The sequence below is a fragment of the Cervus elaphus genome, chromosome 5 (genome assembly GCF_910594005.1).
Source record: "Cervus elaphus chromosome 5, mCerEla1.1, whole genome shotgun sequence".
Lineage (NCBI taxonomy): Eukaryota > Metazoa > Chordata > Mammalia > Artiodactyla > Cervidae > Cervus > Cervus elaphus.
The window spans coordinates 109,760,729-109,786,058 of record NC_057819.1 but is presented as its reverse complement, the minus strand read 5'-3'; the positions used below and the strand labels follow the sequence as shown (position 1 = coordinate 109,786,058).

Here is a 25,330-nt window from a genome sequence, read left to right as displayed (position 1 = left end):
AAAACTTGGAATTTTTGGTGGGGTTTTTTTGGTTCTTTTTTAAAACAAAGTTGTCCAGGTTTTATTCACCACCAGCTCCTCCCTCTTCTCCCTGCCTGTTGCTGTGCCCACTTCATTCCCAGTCAAGGAAGCGCTTCTCTGGCCTCCTCTGCTGTAATCTCTTGGGAGTAGAGGTCTGTGAAGAGAGCTGGAAGCCAGTAGTGGGCCTCCCCTGGGGCCTGCAGGTCCAGCCAAGCCAGCCCTTCCTTCAGCAGGTGTTCCTGGTGGAAAAAGGAAAAAGTCAGTTGAGAAAGGGGAGTTTCCACAAAGTAGGGTATATAATCCTCAAACCTATCTTGGCTTCAGTAGGGTTTTCAAACTAAATCTACAAGAGTGCCTTCACATATCCACACAGCCAAACTGGAATGATGTGTTTAACCTAGATCTTTGCCCACTGTGTGAGAAATACTACCAAGTTGCTTAATCTGTGCTGCTGGGAAAGAGGATCATGACAAAGGGGGATGTTGTGGAAGGAAGGTAGGGCCACAGAAACATTTGCTACATGGCCTTGAGTAAATCACTGACTCCATTCCCAAAAACAAAATGGAGATCACTAACTTTCAGTTAACTTATTGAGTAACAGACAGCTACAAGACAGGGAAACCCTTCCGGAGAAGTTAATGGAAAGTCTGTATTAGAATGGACTCATAGTTCCTGTAACTGGAAATATGCTCCACATGGGTTTGTTTGACCCAATATTATTAAACAAATGTTTATGTCATCCCCACTTCACAGATGAAGTTAAGTCTTTAGTTTAACTGCCCGGGTAAGGATATTGAAAGCCAGGGATCCTACATGTTCATGCTACTCTCTCTTCACATTAGTCTTTCATTAGTACCAGGAAACTTGTATATATAAAACTATATATAAATGCACTAATCATAGAAATGTAATATCATTAGTTAATAGTTCCTTCACTGTATATCAACTATTAATTTCAGTCAAACCACATTAACCGTCTGACCAGGCTCTACAGGTCATGAGAAGGTGTTGGTGACTCCCCAGTGGCAGGCTGGCTGTACCCATGTGCCAGTGTTTGAAGCCCCCTCCTTTGTGAGTTCTACCTCTCTGTGCCATCTGCAGAGAAACACTGGGATTACTTCTGTGTGGTAGCAGCAGCCTTCAAAGCAACAAGTTAGAAGCTGCAGCCCTTGCCTGAGTGGTACCTGTCTACCCACCTCCTCCCATCTGGGGGCCCATCTTTTCTCAGCCATTCCAAAAGTCACGTACCAGCACTTGCCGCGCTCGCTCCGTCTCCCATTTAAGACTGGCCTTGATATCACTGACAGTCACATAGCCATTTTTCTGAAGGAAGGAACAGGGAATGAGTTAAGTGTGTGCTTTCCCTTAGAATCCAGCATCTGCCCAGGGACAAGTAATTTATCCAGACAGGAGGGGGACCTGCCCTTGGGTAAAGCCTAAGGGAGCACAGAAAAGAAAGTTTAGAGGTCCCGGCAGAAGTAAGAAGTGATTTTCAGGATGACAGAGGTAGGCAGACTGAGGTGCTCAGTCTTAAGTAGAATCCCTGGTACTAAATATTAATGTAGACTTTTACAGAGAACTCGAGAGTATGGCAAAGAAAGATTCAGAATGATTAACTGATAGGAAGGAATGATGATCATCAAAACTGATCATAATCTAAAATAATTAAGAATTCAGCCCTTGTCCAGCCTCACCCGAATCATTCCCCAAGCCAGAAAAGCCCCCTCCCTCCCTTGCTCAGTTCTAGTCTACACTACAGCACTGAGAAAACGGAACATGTCTTCCTTAAACATGTGATAAGGATCTGCAGGAAGACGGTACAGCTTAAGGCACTATTAAGGAACAGGAGGATGGCAAACAAGATTAAAAATTTTTTTCAAAGAATCCATAAAGTAGTTTTACAGAGACATCAAAAAAATCTGTTCACCAAGGATATTCAGTTAGTGGTCTGCATGTCTGTCTACTCCTCCACTAGAATGTAAGCTCTTTGAGAGCAGGAACTATGTGATACCCATGTTTATTTGCCCCTACAGCCTGGCCCAGTGCTTTGCACTGTAGCTGCTCAATAAACATCTGCTAAATAAGCACAGGTCTGAGTAGTGCATCCATTAGACAGCTGCAGCAAAAGGCACGAGTGATGGTGGGGAGGACATCAGAAAATACCTTCCCAGACTGCCATGTACATGCATGCACACGCACTCACACACACACACTCAGAAGGCACACCGGTACCTCTGCCAACTGCAGCACCACAGTGTGATCCATATTGAGCTCAGCAGGAACAGACTGAATGAGGTAAGTGCCACCCACAGGGATGATGCCGAAGCCAGTGCCGAGTGCCTTTAGTTTCTTGATGGCCCTGATCAGGTCGTCTCTGAGGTGAGGAACAGCTGCGTAAAGATCCCTGGCAGACCAGTCCTAGCAACAGTGCAGTTTCAGCTCTGCCCTAGGCAGGATACCCTGATGGAAGACTCCCAAGTCTGCACAACATTTAACTACATCGGTAAAAAGGAAGGGTTAATGTGCACCAAATGGTGCCTGGACATTCAAGGGAGATGGTAGAGGAGTCAGGCTTTCCATTCAGCAAGCCATTCCAACACCAGAGATAAAAACTTGCTTCTAGGAGCCCATCAGGAAATGTGAATAAGCGAGCTGAACTTAATAGGGAGTAGTGTGAACTATGGCAAAATACAGAATGCTTATCTATTTTAAAGGGGGCAACCCAACTGATTACTGCCATTTGGAAATTCAGACCCAGCAGTGTTAGATTTTCTGATTTCTTAGTTGACAAGTGAAATTAGAGAAGAAAATCCACATCTGAAAATGTGCAGACCACATAGGCAGTCTACAAACTGATTAGCTTTTTTCACCTTTTCTCAAATTGGAGTCATGCATAAAGGCTAGTGAACCAGGGCAATTTAGACCCCATCTTCTGAGCTCAACTCCTTTCCCCAGCCTTTCTCAGTGCCTGCTCTAATCTCCTTGACCACAAATAACATCAAGAGTATACACCACCTCAAGTATGTTTAAAAAAAATGTGCGTGTATACACACACATTCACGTATTTATGCATGCTTAGGAGAAAATCAATCAAAATGTTTAATAGTAATAATCTCTCAGCTGAGAAACAATGGGTGGTTTGGTTTTTTTTTTTTTTATCTCTTTTCAGTTTTCTAAAATAAAAACGTTTCTTCTGATCATAAAGAGGAATAAAAAAGATTTCTAAACTAGCCTAGACCTACAAACAGAAGAAAAGATTTCCACCTGATTTTTAAAGACCTTTCTATACTCCCAAGAGGTTGGAAGACAAAACCTACTGGCTGACATCCTGGGCGAATTTGCCCCTTCCTTTTAACACCTGTTGATGCAGTTCCTCCAAAGTTATCAGACCTATTGGAGAGGGGGGACAGAAAGCAGTTGAAGGATTACCTTTATGACTTAAAAAAGTCAGCATCATATCTGAAAAACTGTTCTCTTGACACCAAGGCTGTGTCTACAGCGAATGATTTCTAACTGGTTTTAAGCTTTAAGACCATTCAGTATGCTTATTAAGATGACACCACTGGATGACAATTTTGAAGGTCACATTTTGGGGAGCAAAGAGACTCAGTTGGCATCAACACACCTTGGAGAAGCAGAGCAGGCCTACCGTTACTAAGGAGAAAATCATAACCCAGACATATCATCTATCGAGGGAAAGGCCTATTTTCTACCTCCCTATATGTTCTGTAACAACTAGGGGCTAAGCTTTCCTGACCAAAGACCTTTGGAGAATAGAGAGAATCATTCATGTTTACCGCTGGCCATGGAGACCAGCCATGAACTCAACTGCATGAAGCACTCATGTGCTTCTCAGGACCAAACAGCTTCTCAAGACCCTATTGGCCTGCAGACTGCCAGACAGGAAAAATCATTTTTCAAGATTTTTTTTTCCCTCTCAGAGAAGCCCAAAGTCCAGTCCACAGGACTCCATTCAGCCACCCTCACCTCCATTCCGGTGCTTCAGGGCCAGGCACACTTCAATAATCTGGACACCCAGCTCATAATAGAAGTCTCCCACGCCTAGCATCTCAGACCAAAATCCTTTTCCAGCTAAAAGACAAAAAGACAAAAGCTAGGTTATTTATTAGTTATAACTTTTTCTTTCAAAGCTAGATTAAAACATCTACTCTATGGGAAGTCTTCTCTGCCCAGTGTTAAGCCCTTCTGGACTCAGGATGCTCAATACAATCTGACTCTTGGTTATTCCTACTAAACAACAGGTTCAGAAAGTTTTAAAGGTGGGCAATATAAAAAGCAGTTCTATTTGGCTGCTATGTCTGGCTCAGGATATACAGAGTGAAATATAATGGGACATATGGTCTAGACAAAGCTAAGAGAAAGAATAAGCAGACATGGCATTCAAAAATCCACTGAAGATATTTTATTGAGTAAAAAATGCAGGTTATAAAGTAGTAATTACAGCATAACCCCATATATCTTTAAAAAATAATGTATAAATATGATGAAGGTGTCTAGAAAGTAAATATACCTTAACCATACTTTATCTCTGCAATAACGGGCAGGGTCAAAAGACTTTTACTTTCTCCTTTTATTTTCTTTGTTGACTAACTGAAACACATACCACTTTTATCAAAACTAAATACATTTTTTTTTAATAAAGGGAAAAAATAGTCATAAAAAAATTCCAGAGCACATCATTCCAGGGAAGATCATGTACACTGTCCACTCAGCCTGCACTCCAAACTCTCCATTGTTCCCATCAAACTGGACAGTCATCCTGCTAGGTACTCCCTATAGATAACATCCTCTAGATCTCCCTGTAAGCCTTTACAGAAGATGTTCCAGCAATAGTGATGACAATTAGGTGAGCTCTGTCCCTTAGCAACCCTAGAACACCGCACCCCTACGGATTCCTTACAGGCCAGAGGATCCACTCCAATAGTGGCACACATGTCTTGAAACTGCACCCGGAACTCAGGATTCTTCCGGATCTCCTGCTTGTGTTTGCTGGCAAATTCTTCCAGGTTGGTCTTGAACATGTCCAACTGCTTTGACATCTGCAGGATGAACAAGGGGAAGGTTAGGGGCAACCCAAACAAGTGATAACTGAATGCCAAGAGTAGGCCCCTGGGCCAGTGGCATGGCAAAGGCTGAAATAACCTACTGTCTTCAGGACTACCATTATACTGTTAACTGTTCCCTTCCCTTTTTTCCCTGCCTCTTCTTCACAGTTCTGCTATAACAGAAACAAGATGCTGTAATGCTGCTTCAATTCTAAAATACACATTTTTTCCCTATGTGTTTCTGTTCTAAAGTCAGTATGCATCTAACAATTCTTTCTTTCCCATTCTTTCTTTTTTAAAAAATTTTTATTTACTCATTCATTCACTTCCTTCCAGTTTTATTGAGATAAAATTGACTTACAGCACTGTATATACAGCATTATATGACATAATTATCTGACTCATATACATCATGAAATGATCATAGTTAAGTTTTGTGAACATCTATCATTCAGATAGAAAATTACAGAAAGAGAAAAAAATGTTTTTCCTTGTGATGAGAACTCTTAGGATTTACTCTCCTAACAACTCTTATTATATAACATGTTGTAAGTGCTTTTCTTTTCCCGGGGGGGGGGGGGGGGCAGGGGGGGAAAATGTTATTAAACTGAAGGACCTACAAACGATGACCTACTGTATAGCATAAGGAACTCTACTCAATATTCTATGATGACCTACATGGGGAAAGAATCTGAAAAAGAATAGATATATATGTAACTGACTCAACATGCTATACATCTGAATCTAACAGAACATTGTAAATCAACTATATTCCAATATAAAATAAAATTTATTTAAAAATCTAATGAAATTAATTAATTGAAGATGCACCTAATAATCAATTTTGCAGCATTCACACAGTGGGAAATCTTCAGCAACTGGCAGAAAAGCTATATAGGAGAGTATGGAAGCCTGGCATGAATCAGGTGTGTTGTTGAATCAATCTGTGGGTTAAGGACCTCATTGAGGCTAACCCAGGATAAAGAATCTCTGAGGAATGGTTGTGAGTCTAGTCTACCACATTACATTCTAAAGCTACATTCTTTTTAGCTTCAGGGGATATTCTGATTTCCTATTTGCATTACTCCTTCTCTTTGCCTAATTAACAAAGCTTATCTACAAGCCACCAAGAATAACCACTCCTGGCCCAGCATCTCATTTTCTCCTATTAAAAATTTACATGTTATTATAGTCACCATTTCCAGTTGATTCCTGCATGTTATCTCCCTCTATGAGTGGGACCTTTGGAAGAGCACAGCTTGTGTCTACCTTCTTTCCTCAGTTCAAGGGCCCCATTTCCCTGCCTCACTGCCTCCTTTTCTTCACCAGGAAAAATAAGTGAGTACACTAGAGGGCATGTACAGAAAAGGGAAGTACTAGAGAAGCAAACTGCAGGAACCACACCGTCGTTACTGTCACACACTTCTGGTACGCACCTAGATGTGATGGTGGTGGGTGTCAGAGGTTAGGCAATATTTCCATGTTATTCTTTGGCATTTAAAGTAAAAACTCAAAAGACGCAAATCAAAGACGCGTCTAATAATCAATTTTGAAGCATTCACACAGTAGGAAATCTTCAGCCACTGACATGGCTGAAGTTTTCTACCACTTACTTACCAAGAGAAATCTTCTACCACTTACTATCTATGTAACCTTGGATAAAGCACTTAACACCTCAGTGCCCTCAATTCTAAACTGCAAAGAACAGAGTTCTTTCCTGATAGAACTGTCAAAAGGAATGAACAAGACAGTGTACCTAAAGAAAATGGACATATGCCTGGGATGCTAAAAGTAGGTAATCATTCAAAGATGTCAGCTATCGTTGTTATTAGCAAGTCACCTAAATGATCTGAGCAGCACAGAAATCAGGATTTGCCAAATGCCCTATTTTTGGTTGATCCAAACAGTCTGGTTTATATCAGAGGAGTCCTGCCCAGCCTTCTGGTATCTCCTTTGTTACCTGGAGCCCTCCAACCTACTCACCTGGGCCAGTTGGTCCTCAGCCAAGACAGTCCCTCGCTCCTTGTACTTGGCCTGTCAGGCAAAGAGACCAGGATGAGTTGAGAGAATGGATGCTGCGGGCTCCCACTTGTATTGCCTCCGCAGAAGTATGAAAAAAGGAGGGTCTCGCAAATGGTTTTTCTTAGGGAGAGGAGGGAACAGACGACTCCCTTGTAATCAAACTGGGGGACGTGGGGGAAAGGACTGATGGTTCTGGGGATAGTGACATTCCAATCCACCGGGAGCTGGAGAAACTCAGCTCCCTGGGATCCAAGAAGCCCGCGTCAAATTCTTTGGAGGCTATTTGAGGGTATAGAGCTCTGCTCAGAGAGATTTGTCTCTCGCGAGTCAGGGGTGGCTGTGGGCCCGCCTTCTTCCCCTCACCTCGGCAAGCTTCTTCTTGGCGATGGCGCCAGCTCCCACCCCACGACGGTGCATCCCCGCCGTGGCCCGCGGGCCGCCCCGCTGCCGGGACCCCGGGTCTCCACGTCCCGGGATCCGCCACCGGCTCCCTGACGCGGAAGCGCGTGTTATACGTCATCTTCGCGCGACGGAAGTTACGTCAAGACTTCCGGCTGCGGGGGTGAGATCGCCCACCGCCAGGGGCCGAGCGGCCCCGCCTCTTGCGCCGAGAAGGAGCTGCAAAACTGCGGCCGGGTGCTCCTACCCACGTGTACTCCTCGGATCCTCTTAACTTCCTGTGACCGTCCTCAACTGCCACCCCGGCTTCCAAGTGGAGGTCCGCCACTGTTTATTGGCTGGCTGCTGAGTACCATTCGCTGAGTTGGACGCCAAGGATTCCGTATTAAGCAGACAACGATCTATTCTATGCTAATAAGGTTTACCTTTTGGAATCATTCAGAGCTTCTGACTGGGGAAGGCCTTATAGTTAAGAACTTGGACTGTGGAATTAGTTTACCTAGCTCGTAGCTTCCACTACATATGATCCAGTTGTTGTTTAGTCTCTTGAGTCGTGTGCTACTCTTAAGACCCCATGGACCATAGCCGGCCAGCCTCCTCTGTCCAAGGGATTTACTGGAGTGGGTTGCCATTTTCTTCTCCAAGGGGATCTTCCCCACGGAACTCGTGTCTCTTGCATTGGCAGGCGGATTCTTTATCGCTGAGCCACCAGGGAACTTCAGGCAAATACCTTAATCACTTTTGTTCCATCCACAGTTGTGAAAGAGTAATAGCTACTCATGAATTATGAGAAATAAGCCAGAAAATATATAACAAAGCTTTTAGTACAATGCCTGGCACATGAATATCAGCTGTGTTTGTTATTCATCAGGTCTGTGATAGAATCACCTCTCTGTTTAAAAAGCTCCATAGGTGATTTCCAAGGGCTTCTCTTGTGGCTCAGGTGGTAAAGAATCTGCCTGTAACGCAGGAGACCTGAGTTTGATCCCTGGGTCAGGAAGATCCCCTGGAGAAGGGAATTGCTACCCACTCCAGTATTCTTGCCTGGAACATCTCATAGACAGAAGAGCCTGGTGGGCTACAGTTCTTGAGGTAGCAGAGGGAGACAGAACTAAGCGAATAATACTTTCACTTTTTTTTTTAAAGTAGGTGATTTCCGTAACATTATTGAGTCTTGCAAAGGAGGAGCCAGTAGAGGTTTGGAGGAGCCAATGGAGGTTTTGTTTGTTGGTTTTTTTTTTGTTTTTTTTGGAGGTTTCTTAAGTCAGGCAGTAGTAATAAATTTTTGTTACAGGAAAATTAATGGCAACCTAGACTTAATTTTTGAGTCAGTTGTAGCAGTCCAAAGAATAAATGGTAAGGGGGGAACTAAGATGGTGGCAGTAAGGATAGAGAGAATGGGACAAATTCAGGACGTATCAAGGTGGGATGGTAAAACTGATCAGACAGGGGCAGTGAGTGAAAGTCGCTCAGTCGTGTCCGACTCTGTGATCCCACACACTATACAGTCTGTGAAATTCTCCAGGCCAGAATACTGGAGTGGGTAGCTGTTCACTTCTCCAGGGGATCTTTCCAACCCAGGGATTGAATCCAGGTCTCCTGCATTGCAGGTGGATTCTTTACCAGCTGAGCCAACAGGGAAGCCCAAGAATACTAGAGTGGGTAGCCTATCCCTTCTCCAGCAGATCGTTACGACCCAGAGGTCCCTCACATTGTGGGCAGATTCTTTACCAGCTGAGCTACCAGGGAAGCCTGAGATGGGGGCAGAGTGGGTGGGAAAACTTAGCAGGATGTTCAGTTTGCTGGCTTAGGCAACAGGGTGGTGCCATTCAAAGAGGTAGAATAGACTACAAGATGAAGTTGAGGAAATAACTGAGTGGTTTTGAAAATGCTGAAATTGAGGTTTGTGTGACATCATAGGAGAAATGGCCAATTGTCATTCAGATGTACTGGTTTGAAGTTCTACGGAAAAATATGGGCTGGGATACATGTCAAGGCAAAACCGTGAATGTGACTAATGTTACCAGAGTGGTTTCAAGTAAAAGGATAAAAAGAGGATGTGAGGGACTTCCTTGGTGGTCCAGTGGTTAGGAATCCACCTTGCAAAGAGGAAGATGCAGGTTCCATCCCTGGTTAGGAACTAAGATCCTAGATGCTGCAGAGCAACTGAGCCTCTGCACTACAACAAAAGAAGCCCATGGTGCCACAATGAACACCCAGCGCAGCAAAAAAAAAAAAAAATGGATGGGAGCAGGGACTTCCCTGGCAGTCCAGTGGTTAAGACTCTCTGCTCCCAATTCAGGCGGTACAGATCGGGAACTAAAATTGTGCATGCCACGCGGCACAGCCTCAGGAAATAAAAGAGGATGGGAGCAGAGATAGGTGGCAGGATATTTAGTTGGCAGTTGGGGCCCTGAGGGATGGGGGAGCCATGAGTCCAAAGAGTCTAGGTCCCTGAGGATTTCATGGAACAAGCTGTCACACCAGCCCTAGGCTACCTGCCTCTACGTAGAGAAATAATGCTCTATCTTGCTAAAAATAGTTAGCACTGTTATTTTGTGTTTTCCTTTCTTTTGAAGCAGAATGTAATGTTAATAGATTCAAGGACTAAGGCTGAAACAGTTATTCAGGCTATCATAGTCCTACCTTTAGGTTCACTCTGATGCATACCCTCAGATACTGAATATAGAACATAAGCCCCCTTAAACACAAACTTACTTTCACAAACACAGATTTGTCCCCTCCAACACATATATTTGACACCCTTTCATACACACTCAGTCCTCCATTTTACGTACCCACCCCGACTATGAAAAACACGTTAACCTCATACATACACACGTTGATTTTTACCTCATATTTTCATATTCTTACTATGCCACTGCTTAACACAAAAAACTCAGTCCTTTAGATCCTCACTGACGCCATCTAGACACACCGACCTCGTTTTTCACTCTGTGACTCCTTAACATGTACAGGCTGACCCCCTCACTCACACTCATTGCTTCAGAGAACTGCGGTGTTGGAGAAGACTCTTGAGAGTCCCTTGGACTGCAAGGAGATCCAACCAGTCCATCCTAAAGGAGATCAGTCCTGGGTGTTCATTGGAAGGACTGATGCTGAAGCTGAAACTCCAATACTTTGGCCACCTCAGGGGAAGAGTTGACTCATTGGAAAAGACCCTGATGCTGGGAACGATTGAGGGCAGGAGGAGAAGGGGACAAGAGAGGATGAGATGGCTGGATGGCATAACCGACTCAATGGACATGGGTTTGGGTAGACTCCAACAGTTGGTGATGGACAGGGAGGCCTGGCGTGCTGCGGTTCATGGGGTCGCAAAGAGCTGGACATGACTGAGTGACTGAACTGAAGTGAACCCTGGGTTGGGAAGATACCCTGAGGAGGACATGGCAACCCACTCCAGTATTCTTGCCTGGAGAATCCCCATGGGCAGATGAGCCTGACAGGCTACAGTCCATAGGGTCGCAAAGAGTCATACATGACTGAAGAGACTTAGCACACCTGCACCCTCAAATGTACACATACTTCTTGAAGTACACACATTGGCCCTTGATAAACTTCATTGGCACCCATGAGCAGACATGCTTATTTCCTTCCTCAGACACATTTGTTCTCTATAAGAGAAAGTTTGTTGACCAGTAACGTACTGGTAAATAATCACCTCTCTAGGTTGGAAGAGAGATGCTCTGATTTATAGCATTTGCCAATTTCCATAGTGTAAATACTCTCAGTATGCCCTTTCAAGCTATTGTTGCAAGCTATCAGTGCTTTTGCAACCTGCTCACAAAATTACTGCCAATTTCACAATGCTCTTAGAAGCACTTTGGTCCAGTACACCACTGAATGCTGACCAACCCATATGCCCTCACTTCCTTTAAGTGACTAGTGAGTCACTGGTCTTAGGGCAAAGTGGCTTAGAGCATGGGCTTATAATTCTCTGCCTCATGGAGGCAGTATAGTGCATGGTTAACAGCTATTACATTATCATTATCTTGAAGGATTGTGATGAGGCTTTAAATTAAATGAGATCACCATGATTTTTAAAACTGATATTTACTAGTATGGACAAAAACAGTAAAAAAAAAAAACACACCAAAAGTTGAAAAAAGAAATGATGTTTAGCAAGTACTGAGCACAAATGCCTGGCCCATAGTAAGACAGTTGTACAAAACTTTTTAAAGTAACCGTTTCAGATTCATGGACTCACAGAGACACTCAAGACTGCAGAAATACAGATCCAAACTCCTCCTCAGTGCAGTCAGCTCTACCATGGAGAATCACTAAAATATATCCTCTGAGTAATGGCATGCTCTAAATTGTGTGATGCATACTTTTAGAACTCAAGGAGTTTATTTATTTATTTATTTGAACTCAAGGAGTTTAAAGGAAAGGAAACCCAAAATGTTACAACCGGAAGAGATTGCAAGCTGGCAGCCCTCAGGCAAATTCAGTTCTCCAAGGAGTTTTATTTGGTCATCAGAATGCCTTTAGGGTCACATTTCTTTCCCATTTTCACAGTCCCAATCTCCCCTTGTTTTACATGCTCCTCACTTAGCTTATTTGGTTTACCAGCCCAGCCATTCAAGCAATCCAGTTTGCCAGTCCCTGATTTTAAACTAATACTTTGGGTTTTGTGGGGGGTTTTTTTGGCCCCACATGCAGCATGCAGAACTTCCCTGTCTAGGGATAAAACCATTTACCTCTGCAGTGGAAACACAGTGTTTTTTGTTTTGTTTTTTTAAATTATGAAAATATGATAACATGTACAGGAGACTTGGAAAATACAGAACGAGTTTATATATAGATCCACTATATATTAAAATTAGTTTTTAAGTAGATAAATTAAGATTTTTAGTTGGAGTTTTAATATCAAACTCTCAAGAATTAATAAAATGAATATACAGAGAAGTAGAAGGATATAGCAGACCTGAAAAGCATTATGAACCAGTTCAACATAATTAAGATTTATACAGTTTTCACAGAAGAGTAGGATACAAATTCTATTCAAGTTCCCACAGACTATAAACTAGGAAACATTGGAAAATATCCAGGGACATAAGACCAAGTGCAGAAACTTGATGGTCTAAATTCCCATTTTCTTTTTTTTTTTTTTTGGAACATAGTATTTCTTTATATTCTCAGCATTGGATTCGAAGTTTCAAGCCTCATTCAAATTTTTTCTTAAATCAGTAAGATAATAAACTTTCTAGACTTTAATCAGTAATACTAGATACCAAAATACATGGAACTATATGAAAGTTTTGAATGAATATAAATTAGAAATCTAGCATTCTATTCACATTAAGTCGAACAAGTAGAATCAAAATGTCATAAATTGTTCAGCTAGGCAAAGATTGTAAGTTTTCCAAAATGTATATTATATATATTATTTATGTATACATATGAATACACAGAAGAACTATACAAAAAAGATGACCCAGATAACCACAATGGTGTGATCACTTACCTAGAGCCAGACATCCTGGAATGTGAAGTCAAGTGGGCCTTAGGAAGCCCACTTGAATCACTAAGAACAAAGCTAGTGGAGGTGATGGAATTCCAGTTGAGCTATTTCAAATCCTAAAAGATGATGCTGTGAAAGTGTTGCACTCAATATGCGAGCAAATCTGGAAAACTCAGCGGTGGCCACAATACTGGAAAATGCCAGTTTTCATCCCAATCCCAAAGAAAGGCAACGCCAAAGAACGTTCAAACTAGCACACAATTACACACATCTCACACACTAGCAAAGTAATGCTCAAAATTATCCAAGACAGGTTTCAACAGTACATGAACCGTGAACTTCCAGATGTTCAAGCTGGATTTAGAAAAGGCAGAGGGACCAGAGATCAAATTGCTAACTGGATCATCAAAGAAGCAAGAGAATTCCAGAAAAACATCTACTTCTGCTTTATTGACTACACCAAAGCCTTTGACTGTGTGGATCACAACAAACTGGAAAATTCTTAAAGAGATGGGAATACCAGACCACCTGTCCTGCCTCCTGAGAAATCTGTATGCAGGTCAAGAAGCAACAATTAGAACTGTACATGGAACAACAGACTGGTTCAAAATTGGGAAAGGAGTACATCAAGGCTGTATATTGTCACACTGCTTATTTAACTTACATGCAGGATACATCATGCAAAATGCCAGGCTGGATGAAGCACAAGCTGGAATCAAGATGGCCGGGAGAAATATCAATAACCTCAGATACGCAGATGACACCACCCTTATGGCAGAAAGTGAAGAAGAACTAAAGAGCCTCTTGATGAAAGTAAAAGAGGAGAGTGAAAGTTGCCTTAAAACTCAATATTCAGAAAACTAAGATCATGGCATCTGGTCCCATCACTTCATGGCAAATAGATGGGGAAACAATGGAAACAGTGACAGACTTTATTTTTTTGGGCTCCAAAATCACTTCAGATGGTGACTGCAGCCATGAAATTAAAAAACACTTGCTCCTTGGAAGAAAAACTACAACCAACCAACATAGCATATTAAAAAGCAGAGACATTACTTTACCAACAAAGATCCATCTAGTCAAAGCTATGGTTTTTCCAGTAGTCATGTATGGATGTGAGAGGTGGACTTTAAAGAAAGCTGAGCGCCAAAGAATTGATGCTTTTGAACTGTGGTGTTGGAGAAGACTTTTGAGAGTCCCTTGGAGTACATGGGGATCCAACCAGTCCATCCTAAAGGAGATCAGTCCTGGGTATTCATTGGAAGGACTGATGCCGAAGGTGAAACTCCAATACTTTGGTCACCTGATTTGAAGAACTGACTCATTGGAAAAGACCCTGATGCTGGGAAAGATTGAAGGCGGGAGGAGAAGGGGACAACAGAGGATGAGATGGTTGGATGGCATCACTGACGCGATAGACATGAGTTTGAGTAAACTCTGGGAGTTGATGTTGAACAGGAAAACCTGGTGTGCTGGGGTCCTTGGGGTTGCAAAGAGTCGGACACGACTGAGCGACTGAATTGAACTGACTGATGAATACAAAAACTTTTCTAGTATGCTTGATAAAGGCTTGAGAAAGAACATAAAAAAAAAAGAGATGGAGAAATTAGAAAGCATAAACTAAATTAAATGGGAACACTGAATATGAAATAGAAAAAGTGAAACTAGATAAAAGTAAAACATCATCATATAGTCTAATTGTTTTTAAACATAGCTGTTCATTAGAAACACATCTGGAGCTTTGAAGAAAAAAAAGCAATACCTGGGCATTTCTGTTTTTCAAAAAATTCCAAGATAATTCTGATATGCATCTGAATTTTAAAAAGTGATTGCAGGTTTTTCTATTAAATAGTAGTTTTAGTGATTTAGAATTCTATCATTTTCTGTTGGCCAGTCATGATACAGTGCTATTAAGTGAATAATAGTTACATAATTACAATAGTAAAAGATGCTTATCAACTTTCACAATCAATAGTCAGGCAAAAAATAAAAGATAATTACAGTTGCAAGCCATAATGGAAACATGATTAACCTAACAATATAAAATAGTTACATACAATTTGGGGGGTTAAGTAAAGTGGTGTTGTAAGTGCAAGGGCATCCATGTACATATTTTCATCCACCCAGCCAGTCTATGTCTTTTGGCTGGTGCATTTAATCCATTTACACTTAAGGTAATTATAGGTATGGTCCTCTGGGTGGAGAAGGAAATGGCAACCCACTCCAGTATTCTTGCCTAGAGAATCCCAGGGATGGGGGTGCCTGGTGGGCTGCCGTCTATGGGGTCACATGGAGTCAGACACGACTGAAGTGACTTAGCAGCAGCAGCAGCCTGGTCCTCTGGGTGTCACTAGGGGTAAAGAACCCGCCTACCAATGCAGGAGATGTAAGAGACGTGTGTTTGATCCCTGGGTCAGGAAGATCCCCTGGAGGAGGACATGGCAAGCCACTCCAGTATTCTTGCTTGAAGAATCCCATGGACAGAGGAGGCTGGTGGGTCGCAAAGAGTCGTACTCTTGTACTGAAGTGACTTAGCATGCACATTATCATTTTGGTAATTGTTTGGGTTTGTTTTGTGTTGGTCTTTTCCTTCTCTTGTGTTTCCTGCCTAGAGAAGTTCCTTTATTATTTGTTGTAAAGCTGATTTGGTGATGCTGAATTCCCTTAACTTTTGCTTGTCTGGAAAGTTTTCCTTGCTGAGTGGCGTATTCTTGGTTGTAGGTTCTTCCCTTTCAACACTTTAAATAATCTTGCTATTCCCTCTGGCTTGTAGTGTTTCTGTTGAGAAATCAGTTGATAACTTACAGGAGTTTCTTTTTATTTGTTGTTTTTCCCTTGTTGCTTTTAGTGTTTTATCTTTGTCTTTGATTTTTGTCAGTTTGATTACTATATATCTCAGTGTGTTCCTCCTTGGGTTTATCCTGCCTGGGACTCTCTGTGCCTCCTGGATTTGGTTGACTATTTCCTTTCCCATGTTAAGAAAGTTTTCAGCTATTATCTCTTCAAATATTTTCTCAGGTCCTTTCTCTCTCTCTTTTCCTTCTGGAACCCCTGTAATGCGAATGTTGGTGCCTTTAATGTTGTCCCAGAGGTCTCTTAGGCTGTCTTCATTTTTTTTTTTATTCTTTTTTCTATATTCTGTTCTTCAGTAGTGATTCGCACCATCCTTTCCTTCAGATCACTTAACTGTTCTGCCTCATTTATTCTGCTGTTGATTCCTTCTAATATATTGTTCATCTCTGTTTGTTTTTTAGTTCTTCTGAGTGTTAGTCATTCAGTCATGTCCCACCCTTTGCAACCCCACCCCATGGACTATAGTCCATGCGACCACATGGGCTGTAGCCCACCATGCTCCTCTGTGAAATTCTCCAGGCAAGAATATTGGAGTGGATAGCCATTCCCTTCTCCAGAGAATCTTCCCAACCCAATGGATTAAATTTTCGTCTTTTGCGTTGCAGACAGATTCTTTACTGTCTGAACTACCAGGGAACCATTTTCTAGGTCTTTGATAAAAATTTCTTGTATCTTCTCCATTCTGTTTCCAAGATCCTGGATCATCCTCACTATCATTCTGAATTCTTTTTCTGGAAGGTTGCCTATCTCCACTTATTTAGTTGTTTTTCTGGGGTCTTATCTTGTCCCTTCATCTGTGACATAACTCTCTACTTTTTCATCTTGATTAACTTTCTGTGGTGTGATTTTCATTCTAACTGCTGTGAGATTGTGGTTCTTCTCACTTCTTCTGTCTGCCCTTTGGTGAATGTGTAAGTTTCCTGATGGGAGGGACTATGTGGGGGAAACTGTGTCTTGTTCTGGTGGGTAGGGCCTTGCTCAGTAAAGCTTTAATCCAATTACCTCTTGATGGGTGAAGTTGATTCCTCCCTGTAAGTTTTTTGGTTTGAGGCCACCCAGCCCTGGGGTCTCTGGGCTCTGTGGTAGGGTTAATGGCGAACTCCAAGAGGACTTAAGCCATGGACCAGCTTTCAGGACTGCTGCTGCCAGGGTCCCATCCCTGTGGTGAATCACTGCCAACCTGCCTCCACAGGAGGCCCTCCAACACTAGCAAATAGGTCTGGTTCAGTCTCCTGTGGGGTCACACTGTTCCTTTCCCTTGGGTCTTGGTGCACATAGATTTTGTTTGTGCCCTCCAAGAGTTGAGCCTCTGTTTCCCCTAGTCCTGTAGAAGTCCTGTAATCAAATGTCACTGTCCTTCAAAGTCAGATTCCCTGGAAATTTCCAAATTCCCTTTGCTGGATCCCTAGGCTAGGAAGCCTTACATGGGGCTCAGAACCTTCACAACAGTGGGAGAATTTCTTTGATATTATTGTTCTCCAGTTTGTGGGTCACCCACTTGGCAAGTATGGGATTTGATTTTACCATGATTGTGACCCTGCTACCTTCTTGTTGTGGCTTCTTCTTTGTCTTTGGATGTGGGGTATCTTTTTTGGTGGGTCCAGAGTCCTCCTGTCCATGGTTGTTCAACAACTAGTTGCAATTTTGTTGCTTTTTTTTATAGGAGATGAGTGCACGTCCTTCTACTGGACTATATTGAACCAGAAGCCAGAAGCAACCAGAAGCCAGAAGCGCAGTCTTAACCACTGGACCACCAGAGAAGTCCTAATACCCCCATGTTTTTAAATTGATGTTTCACGTGTGAATAATAATAACAAAAGTTACTTTGTGCCAAGCATCTTAAAATTCTTCAACTCTATGAAGTGAGTACTTTTTAATCTTTTTACAGACAAGAAACTGAGCATCAGAGAGAGAGGAACTAACTTGCCAAGTCACAGACCTAGAGAGTGATTTGAATCTAGGTGTGTTTGACTCTAGTCTGCTAAAACATGACTAGATCAAGGGGAGAGGGGGGCATTAGCAAAGATAACCTAAACTAAGTGGGAAGGAGAGACAGCCTTGCCTTCTGTGGATGCAGGGCAGTGAGAGAAGGCAGCACACCAAGGTGGAAAAGTCTTGAAACACAGAAAGAAAGCGGTATTGACTTTTGGACAAACTGAGTTCTCCCACTTTGCTTTACCTTCCCTGCCATCTCCCTAGTGTGAAATCTGGAATCCTGCAAGAGGGATTTCATGTTCATTCCTCTTCATCTCAATATAATTCTCACCATCATCAGTGTGATTGGAGATACAAATAGATCTTCTCTGACTTCCCCCTGCTCAGACTCCTTCAAGGACCTGCGCTTACACTAAGGATAAAATCCCAAAGCTTTAATGTGGCCTTTGAGGCCCTGCTTCTGCCTACCTGCCCAGTCTCCATTTATTCTCTTCTCTCCACCCCGTTGCCCATTTTGCCATATGACAATACTACCGGCTAATATTTACTGTCTCTCTTCACCTTTTGGCCTTTTTATCCTTCAGATCTCACTCAGCTTAGGGTTTCCCTGGTGGTTCAGTGGTAAAGAATCCACCTGTCAATGCATGAAACATGGGTTCCTTCCCTAGTCTGGGAAGATCCCACATGCTGTGAAGCAGCTGAGCACATGTGCCATAACTACTGAGCCTGTGCTCCAGGGCCCAGGAGCCACAGCGACTGAGCCCACAGGCCACAGCCACTGAAGCCCGTGCACCCCAGAGGCTGTGCTCCGCAACCAAAGAAGCCACCGCGATGAGTAGCCCCCACACACAGCCACTAGAGAAAAGCCCACCCAGCAAGGAAGACCCAGGACAGCCAAAAAGAAATAAATATTTTAAAAAATCTCATTCAGCTTAAACGTCATTTTCTCAGAGAGACCCTCCTGATTGCCTACTCCATCTATGAGGCTTCTCTGTTGCATGCAGAATCTTTAGTTGTGGGATCTAGTTCCTTGACTGGGGAGCAAACCTGGGCCCCCTGCTTTGGGAGTGCACAGTCTTAGCCCCTGGACCACCAGGGAAGTCCCTGTTTGTATATTTAAAGATTAAGGTATGTCTCCATCACTAGACTGTAAACCCCTTGGGGACAATGTGTATACTTGCTATATACCCAGTGTTAAGCATAATCCCTGCCCATGTTAATTTTCCAGTAAGTGTTCATGGAAACAACAGATGAATTAACAGATAGGTAAGAGCCATACCTCCTTTTCACTGAGTAGTGTACACACAGAGACAGACATCCAGTTAGTCATCAGTAGACACACGTGAGTAAGTTTTGACAATGAGCACAAACATTTATTTCAGCTTAAACTTCGTTTGGTTTCTTTGGAGTATCTTGGAGTGGAACTGAAGCAGGAGCTGAGTAAATGAAGGGCAGAGTCCAGTTCTGAGCTTGGGTTTGGTCAGAGTCACTGAAACCTGTGCAGAGTGGAGAGGGGAGGGGAATATCAGCTTAGAGTCAGCAAAGTAAGTGTATTCTGGCACCCAGCCATAGTTCAACTCCTCCTACCTCCAAATTGCTTTTCTAATGGTAATTATTCCAAAAAGTGCAGAGACTGTTACCCACTTTACCAAGGAGATTTTCTCATACTCTTTTCTCCATTGTTCTGGCCACATAGGGTCCTTCTAACCCTCTTACAGGAAGCCATTCCAGATTTGTTCCCTCAATCCCTCAACTTCCCATCACAGAAGTCTGAATTTGTTTTGGTTTCTGCACCTTGGTGTCTGCATCTTAAATGAATGTCCTGTCTCACTGTTCGAGTGTCTGGATCCCTCCATGGTTTTGAGCCATCCCTTACTTCTAAGACATGATGTCAATAAATTGAAAGACTTCCTAGATGAGGAGGAGGATTTGAGGATTACTGAGACCAGCTGGAGCTACAGAGAAGGGCAACGTTCCTCCAACTCTAGGGGTTTCATCACTGAGAAGTTGCCATGGCACAAGAGTACTGAGGGAAAGCTGAGGATGGTATGGTTTTGGGTGGGTAGGGCAGGTGAAAGCAGCATCTCACCTGGAGGAAACTGAGGAAGAAGTGAAAATGGTACTAACATCTGTCAACATTGAAAGTGAAGTCGCTCAGTTGTGTCCGACTCTTTGCAACTGTAGCCCACCAGGCTCCTCCACCCATGGAATTTTCTAGGCAAGAGTACTGGAGTGGGTTGCCATTTCCTTCTCCAGGGGATCTTCCCAACCCAGGGATCGAACCTGGGTCTCCCACATTTCGCGCAGACGCTTTACCGTCTGAGCCACCAGGGAATCCACTCTTAATATTCTGCAGATGTTGCTCTCAGCCTTTTCCTAGCATTATCTTATTGAAACCCCACCAAATCCTATGAAGTGGTTTAAATAACCCTGACTTTCACAAAAATGCCAAGTTTCAGAGAGTGTAAGTAATTTGTCAGCCTGTGTTGGGGTGAAGATCTGAACCCACGTCTGACTCCAGAGCGAGAGCTCGCAACCAATATGCAAGATGCCCAAAGCTGCCAAACTCCCACCTGAGCCTGCAGAGCTCCATCTGATCCACCATCCAGGCCAGCAGCTCTCGAATCAGTAAAAGCTTTAGCAAATCTTCATCACTGGGGTTCTTGGGTAGGGAGCTACAAAGGAGAAAGCCTCTGGCAGGCCCCTTAAGCCCAGGCCCCACCCAGAGAGAGTAAATACAGGGGCTGGGACTCGCTGTGGTGGGACAAGGTGGGGCAGGGGTGGGGATGTGCAAGTCAACACAGCTGCCTCTCAGTTGTCTCAGCTTTCAAAGCTCCGCCCAGATCTGTGGCCAGGGAATATAGGCTCTTCCATACAAGCAAAGACAAACAATTCTGGTGGGAGACATCCAACCTACCCACCTCTACAAGTTTCCCAGAGTGTATTCCAACCCCCCCAGAGATTACTTTGGGAATGTTCACTCTTTAGAATAATCTGTGTCAATTCCTTAGCTTCCTACAGAGACAGGGTAACTGATTTCAGGGTTACCCTTGGGAGGGTCCTTGTTCCATAAAAGCTTTCCTGAAGCTTAGCAGACAAAAGGGGAGAAGCCAGTTTCTGAGGTCCCTATCGAGCCTCTCCTGGACTTGGTGACTGCACGTTAAGTCATCAATCTTAGAAACTCTAGCCCCAAATCCCCTCCCAGGACCCCCACCCCCATTCCTCCTGGGCTCTTCCCTTAGGCTTGGGCTGATCTCCAGGAGCTCCGTGAGGACCCCTCTTTGAATTCTGGGTAGAAGAGGATGCTTATCTGGGGCCTAGCCCTGCTCTGGAGTCCGGGAAAGGGAACAATGAGGTGGGAGTGAGTCGGAGGCCCCACCCCCACCCCTTCCCCTGCGGGCCGACTCACCCCTGCTCCTCCTTTGCCTCCTCCTTCCTGTTAGACTGATGGGCCAGCTCTAGGGCCCCTGCCTCCCTCTGGGTGATGTTGTGTTTCCAGCTGGTAAAAGAAAGATTAGGGAATAGGTGAAGCCAGGGGCGATTCCAGATATTCTCCAGTCCAAAGAAGCTCCAACCATTTGGTACCTCAACCCAAAGAGCAGAGGGTACCTCTTTCTTCAGTCAACCTCCCAACTGCTTGTCTCCAGCTGCCAGTGAAAAGCTTTTCAAAAGCTACCATGCAGGTCAAACAGCAAAGGCAGGGAAAGAGACTTTGCAAAGAGAAAACCGATGAGATCAGCTCATCTTATTTCCAAAGTCTGAAGCTGCCACCACCGAATAGTCATCAGCAGCAGTTCAGCTTCCCTGCCTTCATCCCCAGCCCCCTGGGGATCCTTTCTGAGCCCAATACACCTTCCCTGACCCCTCCCCTTAGAAGAAAAGGATTAGAAAATTGCCCACGTCCTGCCCTCAGGCCATACTGCTGCCTGGGCCAGGAGCCCAGGCAGGACTGCCATGCAATTCAGCTCCCGATCAGCACCTAAGTGAAAGGCCCCCTGGACTCGTGCATCACACGGGGCACAGGGAGCAGGGGGTGGGGAGTGCACACGACTCACTCGCTCTTCTTCCCCTTCTGTGCCAGTAGCCAGTTCACAAAGTCTTGTTGGCGGATCTTGTCCATGGCGATACTGTAGTCACTGATGAAGGTGCCCTCAGCATACCTGGTTGCTCGAGGCTGGGAGTCACTGGCCTTAGAGTGGAACCTGAGGGGCAGGAAGGGGCGAGAGAGGGAAACCGGAGTGCCATAGAAGGAGCAGAGAGTGCAAAGATAAATGATTGTCACCACCAGGTAACATTTGAAAAGGAAGCAGACCATTTCTTGGGAGTCAGTTTTTATGGAGTCACCGTCTTGTCCATGCATCAAGCCTCTGGGACTTTATCCTCAACTCAAGAGCCCACTTCCTGCATCCTCAGTATGTGAGGCTCTGGCTTCTGGGCAAAGATCAGGGGTTCCCCTCATCCCCAAGGTCTGAATCACAGTTCCCTCCTTCACTCCTTCTGTCCTGGTGCCGCCCAATTCAGTTATTTGGTTCTCAGATTCCTAATAATGGGCTTCCCTGGTGGCTCAGATGGTAAAACGTCTGCCTGAAATGCACGAGACCTGGGTTCAATCCCTGGGTCAGGAAGATCCCCTGAGGAAGGAGATGGCAACCCACTCCAGTACTCTTGCCTGGAGAATTCCATGGACGAAGGAGCCTGGTAGGCTACAGTCCATGGGGTCACAAAGAGTTGGACACAACTGAGCAACTTCACTTTCGCTTTTCCTAATGATAGTGAGCTCTTATAAAACAGGACTTCATATGAGTCAGGTCCTCTACAAGTCCTTTCATACATAAATTCATTATGTAGGAGGTAGACATACATGTCTTTGGTGAGTGATGAAACCACAACGCAGAGATTAATTTAGCACACAGCATAAGCGTGACCAGGGCTTACCCTCAGCTAGTCTGGGTCCAGGTCTACAGTCTTTAACTTCTACACGATGTTGTCTCTCCTTGTACGTGTCTGACAGTCGTGCCTCAAAGTTACACAGCCAAATTGATAGGGCCATATGGTTTGTCCTTGCATCTGAGAAGGCCTGACTCTACTCAGACATGTCTCTCTTGATCTCCCCAACACACAGAGTCCCCTACTAAGTGTGTGCGTGTTCAGTCGCTAAGTCCTGTCTGACTGTTTGCAACCCCATGGACTGCAGCACACCAGGCTTCCCCGCCCTTCACTATACTTCCCCCTATTATATTCACTCATAACCTTCTCTGCCTCTCCTCACAGCACTCATGACAGTTTGAAGTTTGCTTAGATGGGTCTCTGTCTTTCCCTTGGATCTATATGCGCCATGAGGACAGGTGGTATTTGTGGACCACTCTTCATGTGTATCCCTTGTGCCGAGCACACAGGAAGCTTCCTATAAAATCTGATCAAAGGCACAAATAAATGAGCAGTTAAGGCTTTCATCAGGCAGATACTATCATCTACTTCAGACACTTCACTGCTGAGAAGTCCTTCCAGAGATTTAACTGCAATCTCTCCAGCTGCAACAGTAGCTGGTAAAAAATACTCCCTGGTTCTAGCCTCTCTCTGCACTCTGATTACTGTAAGGCTTTCCCTTGAGCATCTTTCTTCTTGACCTGGGATATCTCCCTTTCTTACCTGTCTCTTGAAAACCAGAACCCAATCATCCCCCCAGCCCCCACACCTGACCCCTCCTTCTCACCCCAGCTTGGATTGGTCCTCTTCTTTCTCCCCCAGCACCACCGCCAGGAGCAGAGACACCACAAGCAGGGAGAAGGTCTTCATGGCCAACATCTTCCAAGGGTTCTTTCCTGAGATAAGAGAGAAAAGGACAAGGGTGAGAGGAAGCCCTGTGCTGAAGGAGCAGCCAGTTTGGTGGTGCGCTTAGGAGACCTGGAGCCTGGAATCTGGAAGCTGGGGGCCAGGCCTTGGGAGTTGGAGCTTTTCTAAGACACTGGAGAAACACCTTGGGGATGGTGAGGGGTGCTGGCATTAAGTTAGAAGGGACATTAGAAGGCGTGTGGAACCTGGCCAAGGGTGAACCAGTTTTGGGGGTTTTAGGAGGAGTCTAAACAGGGAGGAAGGAGGGCAGTGGGGGGCGATCCTGGCAGGAGAACGCAGCGAAGGCTTGTATGTCTGGATGGCCCCCTTTCCTGGCCCCCATGGCTAGACATCGTGGGCATGTGAACTGGTAAGGTTCTCACCTCCAGAGTCTCCAGCTGGCCTTCAGGCTCTCAAGTTGGCTGTCACCTAAATCATCGCAGCCCTCATGCCCAAAGTGAAAACCGCAAATAGGAGCCCCCTCCGCTTCTCAGACTTCACTGTCCCCACTCAGGGGTGTCTGATGCTTCTGCCAAGGGCGAGCCCCATTTCCGCAGGGCAACTTCAGCAGAACTTTGCTTCCAAGCCCTGAGCACCAAAGCTAGCTCTAGAGATGTGTGGGCTGCAAGACCCTGCCTTCCTACCTTGTCACCTGGGTGTTAAATTAACCCTTAGCACCATCTTCTTATTACTTGTATAGAAGAAAAGTGCTAGGGTGCTGAACACCTCAGGGGTGCCGAGACCCACCCCCCTCCAGCATCTCGTCCATTGCCACCCCTTCCCAGCTGCTCTCTTACCAGGCTTCCTTTCCAGCTCGCCCAGAAGGACAGAGCAGGGGTCTTCTCCTCCTTCTTCCTGGCCCTTCAGAGCCTGTCTCAGGAAAGTTTGCCCTGGCTCCTTTATATTCAGGAATCACTGATCTGCTGATTAGCCTAAAAGCATCTTATCTCAAGAAATTAAGCCCACAGCTCCCGCCACATTAAGTCCATTTTACACATAATAAAGTTGTCCTTTCCACTTGGACTGTGCTAATTGGTGATTAACATTTGGGAATCTCCATCTGCTGTCTGGGCTTGACCTGTGGGCAGGGTATCTTAAGTGCCCCTTTTCTTCTCCCCTTCCCCTTCTGGGCCCCAGTATCCCCCCACTTCTTTATAGGTGTCCTCGCTTAGAAAGGATGCCCCTGGTGAGGGCAGGGGCAGGTAGGGTGGCACTAACTGGAGTGGGGTCTCTCTCACCGGCCTCAGGCTACTCCTGGCTTGGAGGGCGTGGGGCCGCAGTGGCCTAAGCCTTTGTCAGCGTGGCAGTGTCTCCATCTAGATGTCTAGGAGGGGGTCCAGCTGGCTGGGGAAAGGGCCGAGAGTGACAGGCAGAGGGTTAAGGGAACATGAATGATGGGGGTTTCCTAGTGAGAGCTGCAAACTGAGAACTTCCACTCGAGCTACCTTCCTGCTGAGGGGCAGGCGGAATGGGGAAAAGAGGCTCATGGACACCGTGGGGACACAGAGCAAGGCAGGCCAGCTACAACTCAATTCTAACCTGAGAGATTTATGAACCCCAAGTCTCTCTGCTCAAATGCTCTGCTCTCCTGTAAGAGAGAAGTATATGCCCCTGTCTTTGCTATGGGAGTGGGGCCCCTGAGGCCCTGCTCTCCTCCATCAGACCCCGGGCTCTAAGTTCAGCACTGAGAACCAGGCTGTGTGCCCCATCGCACGGA

At 44.7% G+C, this 25,330-nt stretch overlaps 2 protein-coding genes across 3 annotated transcripts; both read right to left on the bottom strand.

Annotated features, from left to right (window-relative positions):
- Positions 1-11: 11 nt before the first annotated feature.
- Positions 12-7,619, bottom strand: SNF8 (SNF8 subunit of ESCRT-II). The gene is made up of 8 exons (XM_043904268.1): positions 7,473-7,619; positions 7,071-7,121; positions 4,943-5,081; positions 4,009-4,113; positions 3,339-3,411; positions 2,254-2,395; positions 1,270-1,344; positions 12-260 (listed from the first exon to the last, which is right to left on the bottom strand). Exons 1-8 carry the CDS (start codon positions 7,524-7,526, stop codon positions 123-125), a joined length of 777 nt encoding a protein of 258 aa, XP_043760203.1. The 5' UTR covers positions 7,527-7,619; the 3' UTR covers positions 12-122.
- An 11,518-nt stretch (positions 7,620-19,137) lies between these two features.
- Positions 19,138-24,457, bottom strand: LOC122693450 (gastric inhibitory polypeptide). 2 transcript variants are annotated; one of them, XM_043900946.1, is made up of 6 exons: positions 24,432-24,457; positions 23,495-23,603; positions 21,837-21,983; positions 21,191-21,280; positions 20,355-20,456; positions 19,138-19,277 (listed from the first exon to the last, which is right to left on the bottom strand). In XM_043900946.1, exons 2-6 carry the CDS (start codon positions 23,584-23,586, stop codon positions 19,268-19,270), a joined length of 441 nt encoding a protein of 146 aa, XP_043756881.1. In that variant the 5' UTR covers positions 23,587-23,603; positions 24,432-24,457; the 3' UTR covers positions 19,138-19,267. The 2 variants fall into 2 exon arrangements, with proteins under 2 accessions (XP_043756881.1, XP_043756880.1); XM_043900945.1 differs by having other exon boundaries at positions 19,200-19,277; positions 24,411-24,451.
- Between the last annotated feature and the right edge of the window lie 873 nt (positions 24,458-25,330).

What these genes read in the sequence shown, in the direction of transcription:
- SNF8 (XM_043904268.1), bottom strand. Translation starts at nt 7,526, where the DNA reads ATGCACCGTCGTGGGGTGGGAGCTGGCGCCATCGCCAAGAAGAAGCTT. An exon ending in CCAAGAAGAAGCTTGCCGAG is followed by an intron (nt 7,122 to 7,472) that starts GTGAGGGGAAGA and finishes TTTGCCTGACAG; the next exon opens with GCCAAGTACAAGGAGCGAGG. An exon ending in TGGAGTGGATCCTCTGGCCT is followed by an intron (nt 4,114 to 4,942) that starts GTAAGGAATCCG and finishes TTTGTCTTTTAG; the next exon opens with CTGGAAAAGGATTTTGGTCT.
- LOC122693450 (XM_043900946.1), bottom strand. Translation starts at nt 23,586, where the DNA reads ATGTTGGCCATGAAGACCTTCTCCCTGCTTGTGGTGTCTCTGCTCCTG. An exon ending in GAGGACCAATCCAAGCTGGG is followed by an intron (nt 21,984 to 23,494) that starts GTGAGAAGGAGG and finishes CCTGCCCCTCAG; the next exon opens with GTTCCACTCTAAGGCCAGTG. An exon ending in CAGAAGGGGAAGAAGAGCGA is followed by an intron (nt 21,281 to 21,836) that starts GTGAGTCGTGTG and finishes TTCTTTTACCAG; the next exon opens with CTGGAAACACAACATCACCC.